At 45.7% G+C, this 14175-nt stretch overlaps 2 protein-coding genes across 4 annotated transcripts; one reads left to right on the forward strand and one right to left on the reverse strand.

Annotated features, from left to right (window-relative positions):
- Positions 1-1063: 1063 nt before the first annotated feature.
- CD2BP2 (CD2 cytoplasmic tail binding protein 2) lies at positions 1064-8569 on the reverse strand. 2 transcript variants are annotated; one of them, XM_063138354.1, is made up of 7 exons: positions 8461-8569; positions 7152-7233; positions 6223-6358; positions 5187-5344; positions 3104-3617; positions 2588-2709; positions 1064-1383 (listed from the first exon to the last, which is right to left on the reverse strand). In XM_063138354.1, exons 2-7 carry the CDS (start codon positions 7224-7226, stop codon positions 1273-1275), a joined length of 1116 nt encoding a protein of 371 aa, XP_062994424.1. In that variant the 5' UTR covers positions 7227-7233; positions 8461-8569; the 3' UTR covers positions 1064-1272. The 2 variants fall into 2 exon arrangements, with proteins under 2 accessions (XP_062994424.1, XP_062994425.1); XM_063138355.1 differs by lacking the exon at positions 8461-8569 and having other exon boundaries at positions 7152-7376.
- A 1357-nt stretch (positions 8570-9926) lies between these two features.
- LOC134406788 (sesquipedalian-1-like) lies at positions 9927-12456 on the forward strand. 2 transcript variants are annotated; one of them, XM_063138363.1, is made up of 2 exons: positions 9927-10306; positions 11592-12456. In XM_063138363.1, exon 2 carries the CDS (start codon positions 11673-11675, stop codon positions 12321-12323), a length of 651 nt encoding a protein of 216 aa, XP_062994433.1. In that variant the 5' UTR covers positions 9927-10306; positions 11592-11672; the 3' UTR covers positions 12324-12456. The 2 variants fall into 2 exon arrangements, with proteins under 2 accessions (XP_062994433.1, XP_062994432.1); XM_063138362.1 differs by having other exon boundaries at positions 11644-12456.
- Positions 12457-14175: the final 1719 nt, after the last annotated feature.

The following is a 14175-nucleotide window of genomic DNA, read 5'->3' on the forward strand; positions in this document are numbered from 1 at the left end:
GCTTTAGTCTGATCCAGTAAGGCAATTCGTGATAGTTTTGAAGGTAAAAAGCTTCACCCCATAAAAAAGGGGGGATGACCTTGCTATAGAACAAAGCTTGAAGGGTGTCACTGCACCCTTGCGCACTCCCCATCAGAAAGTCTGTCATGAGGAACAGCTGAGGAGGGAAATAGCCACTAAAAACACAGAAGCCTCAGTTATAGCAACAACTACACCAGACACATCCAGGTACTTTTCACTTCCACTGCATCAGAGAATGTGACATTAAAACGAGGCACAAAGGGAGCTTCCAATTTTAAAAAATCCCCAGCCTTTTTTAAAAAAATATTAATAATCCGTAACTTATCCAGCCTGGTCAGCAGCTCAAATTGCCTAACACAATGCCTTTGCTGTGAAAGCATTTCCTGGCTCAGTTTGAAACCCAGGAAATGTAGATTTCGAAGTAATGATCAACCCTTTCCTTCAGTTTGCATGCTACTCGTTTGAGGTGTTCTGTCATGAAAACATCAACCTGTTTTTAATGGGGAGACGGAGCTGGCTGCTGCAGAATAAAACTCTGAGGCACGGGCCCGAGGAGTTGGTCTGGGCATGAAGTGTCGACTGATCTGCTGCAGATACGCCTGGGCCCGCAAACACACACTCAAATGCACATACAAAGTCACCGTCTGACTAAAGGCGGTATTGCAAACTGCTGCAAGGGCATTTGCCAGTTGGGCGGCATGCAAATCTAACCAATAAAGCACACCAGGTCACGATTTCTCCACTAAACATCACAGCTGATAGTAGAACAATAAGCAATGTCCTCCTATGCCGCTGATCGGCAACTAGCTTAGCCAGTCTAGTCCCCCACCCTTCACCACCTTCCATTTGCTCACATGCAGCTTTTTGTCCTTTCATCACCAAGATGCTGTCAGAAGCTTGGAGAAGCAGGAGAGAATTCACAACTGGGACGAGGAAGTAGGGAGCGAACATGGCAGTCTGCGATGACCAATTGCTATCCTACCCCACGGAGGAATGACTGGCTGTGATCGACAGCAGAGAAAGACACAGCTGACCCACCCAATTTAAGGTTGATTCTTTATTTTTCACAAAACCTGAAACATTTTCAGAATTCGATAGCGAATCAACCCTCTCCCCCACCCTCTGCAAACACACTCACGCTCACACACCCCTTCCCAGGCCCCCACCCCCTAAAGTCCGGCAAGTTCTTTCAGTCTGCCGCTGCGTTGAGTTCCATCTGTCGTGCTCCATGGGGCGGGAGGCGGGTTCCGATCACGTGTAGAGGTCAAAATCAATGCGCTTGGAATTGTAGAACTGGCCCTCAGAATTATCTGCCTTCCGGCAGTAAACCCCATCAGGGAAATAGCCTTGAGATACCCAGTCCTAGAGAGATACAGAAGAGAGCGTGAAGGAGACAGGAAGTGGCACTGGAAAGGAATAGAACTCAATACTGCATGTTGGCTTATCAAAAGAGCCAACCAAAATTCGAAACTGAAAAAGAACGAGCAGAAAGCAAAAGCTAGAAGATGCATGCAAGCCATGTGGGAAGCAACAAAGCAGGACGTTAGAACCGGCCATATATTTTAAGTCAGCGGATTTTCCCCAAAACAGAAAGAGGAAGAGAAGATTGTTCTAGAAACTTGTTTTATGATGAATGCCGAGATTCTAAGGCAGTTGACTTCTGCAGCTCTGGGCTTGAAGATTGCAGAGCACAAACAGCCTGGAGCTACAACCGCTTCCAAAATGTGTTCTTGCAAAGCCAGCACAAGGGCAGTTCCAGAAATACAGAGGAGCTGCCAGTATGAGCCCTTGTGCATCCTGGGTGTTCAAACCTGACATGCGGCTGGTTTTGTTCAAAAGCCCTCTTCCACGGTTTACTTTTGGGACTGTGATGGGGTGCCAGAAAAGGGACAGGTTTTAAGGCATGCGCAGCCCAAGTCATCTAGGACACATTTGCATGGAGCCTGGCAACTGGTGTAATATCAATCAAAATCCTTGATTGTTTAACACGCACACACACACACACACACACACCCCTCTCTAACTCCATAAGTGTTTTTTTTTAAAAAAAAAGCAACTCTGCAAAAAAAAAACCAGCAGTAAATGTTAACAAAATTATCTCTATGGAAATTGACTGCATTAATGTTTAAAACCCCTTGAGGCAGCCACTGCAAACAAGGAAACTTTCATAGTGGCATCTTTTTCTTGCTTGTGGAGGGAGGCCACCGCGATAGGTGCCATTCGAATATTCTTCAAAGGCAGCCCCACACGGAGCGCCATCCAGGGAGAGCCCAGTGATGGAATCAAACAAGTAGCAACAATAAATGGATAGAGGTGAACCTGAAAGACCAAAGAATTTGAGACGGAAATGCATAACAGAAATGGGGGGAAAGAATAATGGAAAGGTGGAGAAGCAAAAGGAGACGATGAGCCAGAGGGTGACGGTACAGATGGAAAGAAAGGTCATGAACAGGATGAAGAAACAAGAACAGTGAACATAAGACGAGGAAGAGACACAGACCAAAACCACACAACCTAGATGTGAATTAACAGCGGCCCACCTGATGCCCTGTGCTCAGTCTCTTACCTGCATCTGTGAGCTGCTAAAGGGTCCATAGAGTTCAGATGTGTTTGTGTTCTCCCATTTATATTCCCACATCACTTCGGAGAGAGTGTTGTCATCATCCCGCTGCTGCCCCATGCTTGCCGCTGTTGGGAGAGCATTAGAATGTGTCAGGTTGCGGACTCCACCTAAGTCCCAGCAACTAAGAACCGAAGCACACAACTGGGACCATCCCATGGTACAGGTATAGCTGGGCTGTACTATAAATCCTCAGGGCTGGGGGGAACCGCATGCTTGAATGCTTTCTCACATCAGCACCCTGCACCTAATGTATCAGGGAAAATACTAGGCTTGAGACCTTTTCCTCTGACATACTCATTTTCTAAGTGCAGGGAAAAGTATGATCCCTCACCTGCAGTGGTAAAGCTCTGCAAAAAGCCTCCCTGTGTGATTTTCCGGCCCGTTTGTTTCCACTTTAAGGCTTCCCTGTCCACTCCCTCCCCAGAATCGCACAGTCCTTGACCGCCGGAGGACTCTCACCCGCTGGCGTCTTCTCCCCCAGTTTTGCTTCATCAATATCCTCCGCAAACATATCGAGTTCCGGTTCGGCGGCGGAAGATGCTGCAGGAGGATGCTCCAACGCCCGGAGCCTCAGCACTAGCTTCTCCCGGGTCTCCTGGTAGATCTCGTATACACCTCGTGCCACCATTTGGTCAGCCAGGCCTGACAGGCGCTCCAGCTGCTCTCTCCGCTCAGGAGACCCGGGCTTCTGGGGGTCACCTTCCTCCGCTGTTTCTGCCTCCTCCGCCTTGAGGCGGCTCCAGGGCCTCCGCTGACGCCCGCTGGTCTTGGGTGCGCCCTTGTCTCCAAGCCTCTGAATGGCTCTAGCCACTGTCTCGCCAGGTAGCACTAAATCCACCATCCCTTCCAGCAGCTCCTTCTTGTCCAAAGGTGCCCGGCCGACTTCAAGGTCATCGTCTTCCTCCTCCTCCTCGTCATCAACAGAATCTAGTGGGGGTTTCTTCCGACCGGGAGGCTGCTCCTTTATCTTGACCTGGTAGGGAGGAGAGAAAGAGAGATGGGTGAGGCCGGAAAAGAAAAGTGATATACCATTAAAAACATTTTTAAAATCAAGTTTTTTAACATAAGTTTCAACAAAACAAAACAAACAAAAAGTCGCAAGTGTAACTATATGTTTTAAAGAGCTCAGTTTCAAATATTACAACATGCTTTCAAAAAGGAATAAAGGAAAAACTTCAGTAAAAGTAGACCAAATTCATTGCATTATAGGCAGTGAGCTTTTATCTTTCCAGTATTGTGGTATCAGTCCTGTAGCAATCAAGAAAGCGTGAAAAATCCGTTTACACAGATCATGTGTTACATTCCAATAAGCAGGTAAATAATTTAAGAGAACAGCTACATCAGTAAATATTAAAGCGCTTTCTAATACATATTTAGCCCTAAAGGAGGCAACTATTGGGCATTTCCAAAACATATGCATAAAAGAAGCATTAATTTACAGCTTTCACGTCTGAACTCTGGTGGATGCCTAAGCTAGTAATGCTACCTTTTGCATTGACTTGTCCTCATGTAATATCACCAAGGATCACATTAACCTCGTTTGATGCACCACTGGCTGCTCAATCCTATCCCTATAACAACAGTCTTTCGATTTTTTTCATTTTAAAATGTTACGCCTGGACCTACTTTCAACAGATGCAATCAATTTCCAAAAGCTAGTACAATTCTAAAATATGTCGTGATAAAAAATGCCCATGAAAAATCCACATCCAAACCCGCTTTGCCATCTCGTCCATTCTCACAATTATTCTTGCGTTTATGCCCATTATGTATGGCTGTGCAGGTTTACTTTTGAGGAGCCCCACATTCAAGTTCTTATTTGGCCAAAAAGCTCACTGGGCGAGGGAAGGGGCAAACTTTGGACAAGCTAAGCATATTTTCAAACACCATATGGCCTGAGAGGCATGCACAAAAAGTCTGAATATGATATCATTTTACAGATATCAAAGTTAAGATTTTTTTCTGATTATACAGAGAAGGGCCAGGATCTCTTCTCAATTATCCCAGAGTGCAGGACATGGAATAATGGGCAGGAAGCCAGATTCTGGTTGGACATCAGAAAAAACTTCCTGACTGTTAGAGCAGTATGACAATGGAACCAATGACCTAGGGAGGTGGTGGGCTCTCCCACACTAGAGGCATTCTAGATGCAGCTGGACAGCCACCTGTCAGGCATGGTTTAACGTGGATCCCTGCAGTGAGCAGGGCGTTGGACTCAATGGCCTTACAGGCCCCTTCCAGCTCAACTATTCTGTGATTCTATCATTCTATACAATAGGGTTCACTCATGACCTAGCCATAGGACTACATAATCATGTCCATTCTGGCTCCCTCTGCAGGTCATTTCAGAATCTCTGCATTTATGCTTAAATAATGCAAGTGAAAGAAACTGCTATTCTGCAGCCAGTCGAAATTCCTGCACTCCTGTGGTATGGTCAGGGATTCCACACAGCCTTTCCACATACTGTAGGAACAGCGACGGTTCTCTACTTCTATAGGTGAGACTTTGTCTGCACCGGCTGTTCTGCACTGACCATCTTACCCAGTCAATGTTGTCTAACCAGTTGTCTCGGATCATCGCCTCTTTCTTCAAGAAGTAGTTGCCCTCTGAATCAAAATGACCTTCTTCCATCTCCTCCTGCAAATTGAATGGGGTGATCCGTACGCCATCTTCATAGTCAATAGTGGCAGATTCCTGCCCTACAAGGGTAAAACGAGAAAAGATCAATTCCTGACAGACCAGCCTACTCTAAGGCTGGCCTAAAATTACTGCAAGATTTGCATGCTAATTACTGGAGCTGGAAGAAATGAGCAACCAGGAATCTTTTCACTTTACAATCCTTCCACTCTCCATAGCATAAGGGTGAGCAGCTTTGGAAAGTACAGCGGTCCTTCCGTGCATGGAACAATTTTTTAAAAAATATTAAGATTTTTTTAAAAAACAACAACACCAGCATCTGGAGCAAGCTAACTTCGCCCCTTTTGGTGCTCCAGTAGCTACAGAACACTAAAAGTGTGAAAAAATAGTCAAAATCACCACTCCCAATACATTTTTTAAAAATTTAAATAATTTTGGTGGGCAATAGAGGCCACAGATACTGTATGCAGCCCGCCTATTGCCTACCCATGCCCTAGAGCCTCCAATATTGTGCATGCATATACAAGTGCTTCCACATTTTTGCTCAGCACTCTTGTCCTGGCTTGGGAGGGCTCAGTGATGGGAAGCCCAGAACGCCGCCCACTGCCAGAACAAACACAAGCCTTTCCCTTGGGCTCTAGAAGTGAATGTTGAGAACAGCCATTTTAGCAGCAGGTGGCCAAGGTACCCAAAGTGCCTCAGCTGACCACCCACTCAAAGAAACCCAACTTCTCTATGCCTATACGCCATTCAGAGCTGAACTGGAAAGCAGCCATATCCACACTGCTGGCATCCCAAACACAAGGTAAATCCCTCTTATCTTTACAGTCAGAGGGACTAGAAACTAGCTTTTTGTTTTTCAAATAATGATCTGAGAATACTGAATTCTTGTATAAAATTGTACATTTACCCACCCGTCCACTCCTGGTCTCATACTTACCTTCCACATCATCTGAAGCAAGGATGTCATATTTGCTTCCTCGACCTTCATCCTCTTCGTCATCCTCCTCATCACTGTCCAAGGAGTGCTTGCCCTTAAATCGGCTGCCTGGCCCACCAATGGCAGGTTCCACCAGCTATTCACAAGACAAAGAAATGGCATCAAAATTCTGGGCTTGAAGACCGATGTGTGTGCCCCCTTTCTCCCAGGGTCACCAGTTTATAGCTTCTTCAGTAAGTACAGCCTCCTGGTTTTAGCATGATTTTAAAAAAATGGTACACAGACTGTTCCCTATTGGCTTCCCCCACCCACTGAATACCAAGCTATAGAAAAGCCTTCTCCAACCTGGGCCCCTTCATATATTTTGGCCTGCAACTTATTTTAAAGTATTTATATACTGCTTCCCATTTTAAAATCCCAAAATGGTCTACATCAAATTATTTTCTTATTTATTTAAAATATTTCTTGGCTGCCTTTCAGGGCAGGAGCCCGTCCAGGACAGCATACAAGAGTAAAACTCAACACAATAAAATCCAATGCAGTAATAAAAACAGTAAAAACAGCAACAGTAACAAATATTCTTAAAAAACAACAAACACTAGCATAAAACAAAACATATAACATAAAAGTGCAGCTACAGCCCAGTTCAATAAAACATAACCAGAAGAAGGCCAGAGCAAAACGGTATGTTTTCAGTGCCTTCCTAAAAGCCTGCAATGGTGGGGCCTGCAAGACCCCCAAAGACAATTCATTGCAGAGGTTTGAGGCCACTACAGAAAAGTCTCTCCTTTATAAAATACATTCATATAAAAGCTTAACAACATTTACACAAGTTAATAGCTGGGAAAAGCCAGAGAACAGAGGACCAAAACATCTGGAGGATACCAGGTTGTGGAAGGCTGCTGTAGAAGAAAATCAATCTCTCTCACCTTCTTCTTTGGCAAACTGATTTCCTCTTCATCCTCATCCTCTTGATCCTCAAAAGTCACCTTGCGTTTCGACATTGTGGCCCTATGAAAAGCAGATGCGATTCAGAGGTATGTAGATGGGAGTCCAGACATCCAACAGACCTATATGCATGCTATGCAGCTTTCTGGAGAGGGACTTGGCAGTGCTGATAGGCTCACTCAACCAGCATCAGGAGAATGGTGGTTCTGCTGCAGATAAGGCCCTTATCTCCACCCTGCAGGTCTCGGGGGGGGGGGGGGGAAGTTTGTAAACATGTAGCTACCGGATGCATCTTTGCCAGCCATAGAAGAACACGGGTGTGCTTTAAATGCATCTTTTGCCACCTTGTATAAGCAGAAACCCTGCCATGATGCAACTCAGCGACTTATATAACCTCAAAGCCAAAGAAACACACAAAAACATAGCAAACTGGAAGATCCTTGTGCTTTCCCGCCCACAGGCAGAGCCGCCCAGCCCAAGCCTTTAGAACGGCGCTCTCCTGAACGTCCAGTATCTGAATAAAGCTTCAACTATCAGACCAGAACCAGAGAAGTTCCTTCAACAGGTTTGTTTCAAGGTATCTGCAATAATACACCACAAATTTCTCAGTAAGAATTACACTGCGCTTGTATGTACAAATAATTCAATCTGCTAGATTTTCACATACTGTGGGGATGAAATAAAAGGGAGGTACTGAGGGGACCTTAGCTAGCAAGACTAAGATTGGATCACCAAAAAGAAAAGAAGTAGATACATGAGAAAAGTAGAAACTCCACCAGCTGTTGAGCATTATCCAAACAGAGCAGTTTTTCTGCTTCACCTTCTTAAGGACTAGAAACCAAGGTTTCTGAAGAAATACTTTGGTTTCCACCTCATACAATAAATTGCCCCCTTCCATGAACAGCAGACTGGCTCAATGATGTATACAAATGAACTCCTCTGGAAACCCACCAATTAGCTCCTAAACGGGCCACCCTAACGAACTACCCCCGGGGGGGGGGGGCGAGGAGGGAAGAATAGAGGCCTACCTCCCCCCATAAGCCTGTTCTATGTTACAGAGACGGATTTCCCTCATAGGTCCAATCAAGCGGGAACTAACCTAAGATGCCACTGGGGCAGTTATTTGGGGCCCCTAAAAGCCCCCATTTCCTCCCCTCCTCCAAAATAGGTTCCCGCCAACTCCCATGAGCCCAAGCGCAGCGAGCAATTATAATATGCAAATTATCACCCACCCTCATTCTCTCGCCCTTTGCCCCCACTCCTACCCCTCCGAAAGGAGCCGGCACCCACCTAAGCGACTTCTGCAGAAGCAGCTCCCCAACTCTGGAACCACCACGGTGAAGGAATCAACATCCGGGTCCTGCCGCCATTCGAAGCGGATATGACGGTAGGGAGACACAGACATCTCCCCCTACCGCTCTCCCGGCGCACCGGAAGTGACACTGACTTCTGGCAGCCGATTGCTTCATTGATACTGACAGGCAGGGCTGAGTGAACTATGGGCAAAGTGTTAAGGCTCAGTATTTGTGTGTTATGATAAGAAAATGGATTATTTAAAAAAAATGAGGGGAGGGACACGTGTAAAAGAGGAAATGCATCAAGAAAAATAAAATGACACCAATTTGCATAGGCTAATTTATTTTTATATATGCACATTTAGAGATGATGATGATGATGATTTAAATAGAAATGCAATGCATCTTACCATAATGCTGATGGACCCACGTGCTTTGCCTTTTCAATCTGCTCTTCAGATGTCGACTCCTGATAGGCAACAGGTCTTATTGTTGTTTATCTTTAAACTAGAATTAGAAAGGACAACCCTTCAAATAGAGGACACTTTCAAATAAAGGATAATTCTCTGTAAAACAAAAGGACACATAGCTACCAATCTCCAGATGTGTTGGACTATAACTCTAAGATAACTATAACTCTAAGATATTTCGCCCCAAGTTGTAATCTCATATCAAGAGCCTTGTATCTGTGTAAGGGGTGTCATACTTTAATGCATGTTGACTATACATATCAATGTTTGTATAACATATGGTACAACGTGAACAAATTTTTGCATATGTTGAGTTTTTGGGGATACATACATCCCAGATAATACATATTAAAAATCACACACACAAAAAAAACCCAACTTGTACACAGTTCAATTCATTACTTCCCTGGGGTCCTCCTGTTTGTTCCGGACTATAACTCCCAGCATTCCCCAGCCCTCATGGTGTTTGGAGGATGGATGCTGGGAGTTGCAGTCTAGCACATCCATAGGGCACCCAGTTGGCGAAGGCTTGCTTTGGCTAATGTAGTAGGGCTCTTCTGAAGTTCTAATTAAACTAAGGGTGTGTCTTTGCTTTAAGTAAAGACTGGCATGTCGAGACAGAAAAAAGTTCTACACTTCCCAGCGTGCCCCACCCTTCTCAACTCATTTCTCCTTCAGGTGTCCTGTGTCCCAAAACAGGGATGGCATTTGTGCGGCTCCACCCTTTGATAATTACTGCCCTGGAATTCATACCTCTATTCCCAGTGTATACACAGGATTGCTGTATTTCCTCTCTGCTAGAGGCTGGGGAATGCCATCACCAAAAAGGCCCCTGTTCCAGTATTCACCAATCTTTTCTTAATTAATGACAGGAGCGAGAGAGAGAGAATACAATTCATGGGGTGGGCAAGGAAACTCAGAAAAATGGGCCCTTTAAAAATTCTGTCATAACTTGAACTCAGAACCCGACACCCTCCAGTTCCCACAGGAATTTGTTGCTGTAGTACTTCTCTTTAGGACCAGAGGTAGTTCTCTTTAGAACCAGAGAGAACGTCAGCTGGTGGTTACATTGCAGTCCTCACTGGGGGCTCCCTGCTTCCTCTTTCTAGCTGGTTGTTCTTCCTGCTTTTTGAGAGGAACTGCGGGTGAAGAAAGCAAGGAGCCGTGATCAAAGTAAGGATCTCCACCTCCCCGCCCTTGCTTCCTGGAACGTGGGATCAAGTGACTTTGAAAAGTACCTGGATGGAGCAAGGCAGGTGAGCTCAAGCCCCGCCCCTTCACCTGGGATATCATTTGCTCTCGGACGGTGGCAGAAGGACCAAACGGACCGGAAGTAAAAGAAATCGAAGTCATCGAAGGGGAAAACCAAAGGTAAGGTACTCAACGGAGAGGCTGTATCCTCTTCTCTCAGTTCCTTCAGACTTGCCTGTGACTGCTGTAGTTAACTTACTTCAAGAGTATTTCCTGTTGGGAAAAGGCCCTGTTATTATCCCATCCCTAAACATCTCACTTAGCAACCTTTACACAGCTGCTCCCAACCTGGTGCCCTCCAGATGTGCTGGACTATGCTGGCTGGGGAATCCTGGGAGTTGTAGTTCAGCACATCTGGAGGGCACCAGAGGTTGGGGAAGGCTGCTCTAGAAGGGAAATCTTTGCCCTCCTTCCCTCTCACTGCATTTCTCTCACCCTTTCCCCTCTCTGAAGTCTGTTTTATTCTCCTCTTATATAATAATTCATCTATGTGGTCTTTTCACTCTCATTACCTTATTCGAATCACTTTCACTTTCTTTACTGCCACCTTTTATCCTCACTTCTTCAAATACGTTTATTTTATTTCCTTCTCTCTTTAATTCTCCTGTGCTTTCATGCCTGTTATCATAAACCAGCCTCACTCCAACTTGGCACACTCCACATTCCCATTGTAGAATCATAGAATAGTAGAGTTGGAAGGGGGCCTATAAGGCCATAGAGTCTGACCCCCTGCTCCATGCAGGAATCCGCCTTAAAGCATCCCTGACAAGATGGCTGTCCAGCTGCATCATTCCCTGCAAGGACAGCTTCAGGGCACTGGAAGTTGCAGTCCAACACATCTCAACAGAGCTAAGTTGGGCGAGGCTATCAAACATTGTTGATTTTTTAATTTGATTTCCCCCTTTCATTCTTACATCCTACTTTACCTTCTCCACCTGATCTTCTTCCAGAATGTTTAAAAAATCTATTTCCATCCCTAATTACTGATCTTCCCTCTGTGACCCCAGCATGGGGTTCCATTCTTTGATCTGCCCTTTCTTTCCACTTTCATATCCCTCCGAATTTGGTTCCCTCGTTCCATCCATTTCATTCGCTTTGCCCTTTTGTACTTCGCTTCTATTTTTCTTCTTGCTGCCTCATTGCCTTTCCTTCACACCATCACCCCAGCGTGGTTATGCTCATCCTCTTGTTCCTCCGTCATTCATCTATTCCAGCATTCCCCAACCTGGTGCTCACCAGAAGTGTTGGACTACAATTTCCATCAACCCCAGGCAGCATAGCTCATACTGCTCAGGAACAATTGTGGTTGTAGTCCAACTTATCTGGAGCACACCAAGTTGGGAAAGGCAAATATACATTTGCACTTCCTCTTCTGAGCACTCCATCTTACTTTTCCCCATTCTAGTTTCTTCGTGCATCTGTCAGCAGGGTTCAAAAACATCTCATACCCTCTGAAGGTTGAACACCTCAACATCTCGTCCCCGCCATGAAACTCCACATCTCCAGCGCTCTTGTCTCTTCCCACCTGCCATACGCAGCAGACCGGCAAGGCCTACTATATAAGAAGAGCAATCGCAACGCTTCCTACCAGCCGTGTTGGTGTGAGCTCCGAGGAAACCTTCTCTTCTGCCGGGAGCGGAGCGCAGAGCGGGGGCCTCTGCGGCTCATTGTCCTGGAAGGCTGCACCGTGGAGCTGCAGGAATCTGCCTCCGAACCGCACACCTTTGAAATTTCCTACCCTGGTGGCTTGCTTGGCAGCAGATCTTACAAGATGGCAGCTGAGAATCAGGAAACCATGGAAGGTTGGGTGAGAGCCCTCAGTACAGCGGGATGCGGGTACCTCCGGGCCTTGGTCGATGAGCTGGAGAGTCAGTTTCAGATACTGAAGCGCCAGCAGCCTCCCAAATTAGAGGGAGACCCGCGATACTTGACAGCCAATGTCAAACTACCCTCTTCAGAATTGGTGGCAGAAGCAGGATTCCCCAACATGGGCTTCCCTCAGCTCCATCAGGAATTTGGGGAGGATATTGTAAGGGTAAGACATATGTGGCAGGAGGAGAGGAGAGCCAAGCAGCAGCCAGAGGGTGAGAACCTAATAGATTTTTGGGTAGGACAATCAGCAATCCCAAACATTTGACTGCAACCAGCAGGCTACGGGCAAGCTAGAATATATACGAAGACTGGGACATACAAGAGGCTGGAATCTGCGAAATGGACACATCGTGACATTTGCTTTTAAAAAAAGATTGTAATAAATTTTATTTTTTAAAGCTGTGAGCTACTTTTTTGCTTGCCTTAGCAGCAGTAGCAGCTGCTCCCGAGAGTGAGAAAGGAGATCTCTTCCTAGCAAAAGGATTTGGGGGAATGGTTGGTGTGGGTGTGTTTGGAACTGCCCAAATCCCAAAACGTGGAAGCAAAACCACCTCCCTCCAGAATAAAAGTTTGGCTTTTCAGCGTTCCGTCTAAACAGAGGCAATAGATTGGCCTTAAAACCGGCCTTCGGGACCACTCATGGGCTGCACAGTCTGGGTCACAACAAGAAGCTATAAATGTACGGTAAAAAAAAAATTCAGAAGTGGGACAAGGTCCAAAAGGGCTGAAGTCTATCTAGCCCACTATTTCCTGGAGAGAAGTAGCTCAACAGGATCCCAGGCAGGTATCTTTCCCTGCACTGCAAGCAGCAACCTTCTAAGTCATCTTTCCCCAACCTGGTGCCCTCTGGGTTATTGGGACTACAACGGCCATAAACCACCACCCAGCTATAGTTCCACACATCTGGAGGGCACCAGGTTGGGGAAGGCTCTTCTAAGCTGAAGGAGTCAGGCATCGAACAGGGGCTTTCTGCATGCAAACCATAAGCTCTCTGTGATTTAAGCTGCAGTTTATCCCACAATGCCATAAGCTTTTTTCTCCACCTTGATCCCAATAGAACACTGTACTTTTAAAAGCATATAAAAAACACAGAACCACCAGTGATTTCAATGAACGCCGAGACACGGCATGCCACGTAATTCCCCTCGGTGTTAATTGATAAAGCTCAGTTTTAAACCCTAAATGGGTCATTATTTCAAACAACTTTTTGAACACAGTCCACCTCTAATGATGATTCAACGTCTGATTCTGTTCTTTAGCCTAAGTTTTATGAGTGATTCATAGCTGGGGCCATGTGCTCCACCACCACCACCAGGCAAACTAGAGAACTTGGGTGGTATTCAGAACTTTTGGTGGCAAATAGGACTTCCTCCCTCTTGCAACAGCCTCTCATAGCCAGCGGAGAGTTCTTGCAAACTGCTTACCCTGCCCTGAGGATCACATTCTATATCCTCCCAGCCCACAGGCCCTTAAAATAGCAGCACATACCAAAGATGAATCAGACATGAATACCCAGTCTCCATTTGGGGCAAAACCAACAACAACAAAAGAACATTCCTCTACCCACTTACAATGAAACTAAGAGCCCGTTCGCATGTCATGGCAGCAAATCATGGGTTATTTAACCCAAGATTTGTGGGGATGCACACTGCCTCTGAGCCATTTGTTTGTGCAAACAACCTTTGATTAGCCCGATCAGAGGTTGGGAGTGTAACGTGTGAACTCAGGCTGATGGGTTGTTTAGGGGCTAAACAACCCAGCAATTAACCACCATGACATGTGAACTGGGTGTAAGTTTGTGTGATGAGCTCCCAGACAGAAAACAGACAAAGCACTGTAATCTAACAAGGAAAATAAGTCTCTCAAATAAAACGGGTCTCGAATAAAAGTTGGCATTCTGAGAACCTGTTTATCCTTTGTCTGAATGAGTTTTTAGAATCCATCACATCATCTCTTTTCCCACTTCTACCTCACCATTTCACCAGTGAAGAGCGTGTGGCATGGGCAGGGTGGATGGGTAGCATTCGGTGATGTCATGGCACACTTAGCAGGCAATAGTGGATTAAAGGTTACAAGTCACTGCTTTATATTTACTCGTTGTGGCCTGCCCAACATGG

Source organism: Elgaria multicarinata, chromosome 11 (assembly GCF_023053635.1).
Source record: "Elgaria multicarinata webbii isolate HBS135686 ecotype San Diego chromosome 11, rElgMul1.1.pri, whole genome shotgun sequence".
In the NCBI taxonomy this organism is placed as follows: Eukaryota; Metazoa; Chordata; class Lepidosauria; order Squamata; family Anguidae; genus Elgaria; species Elgaria multicarinata.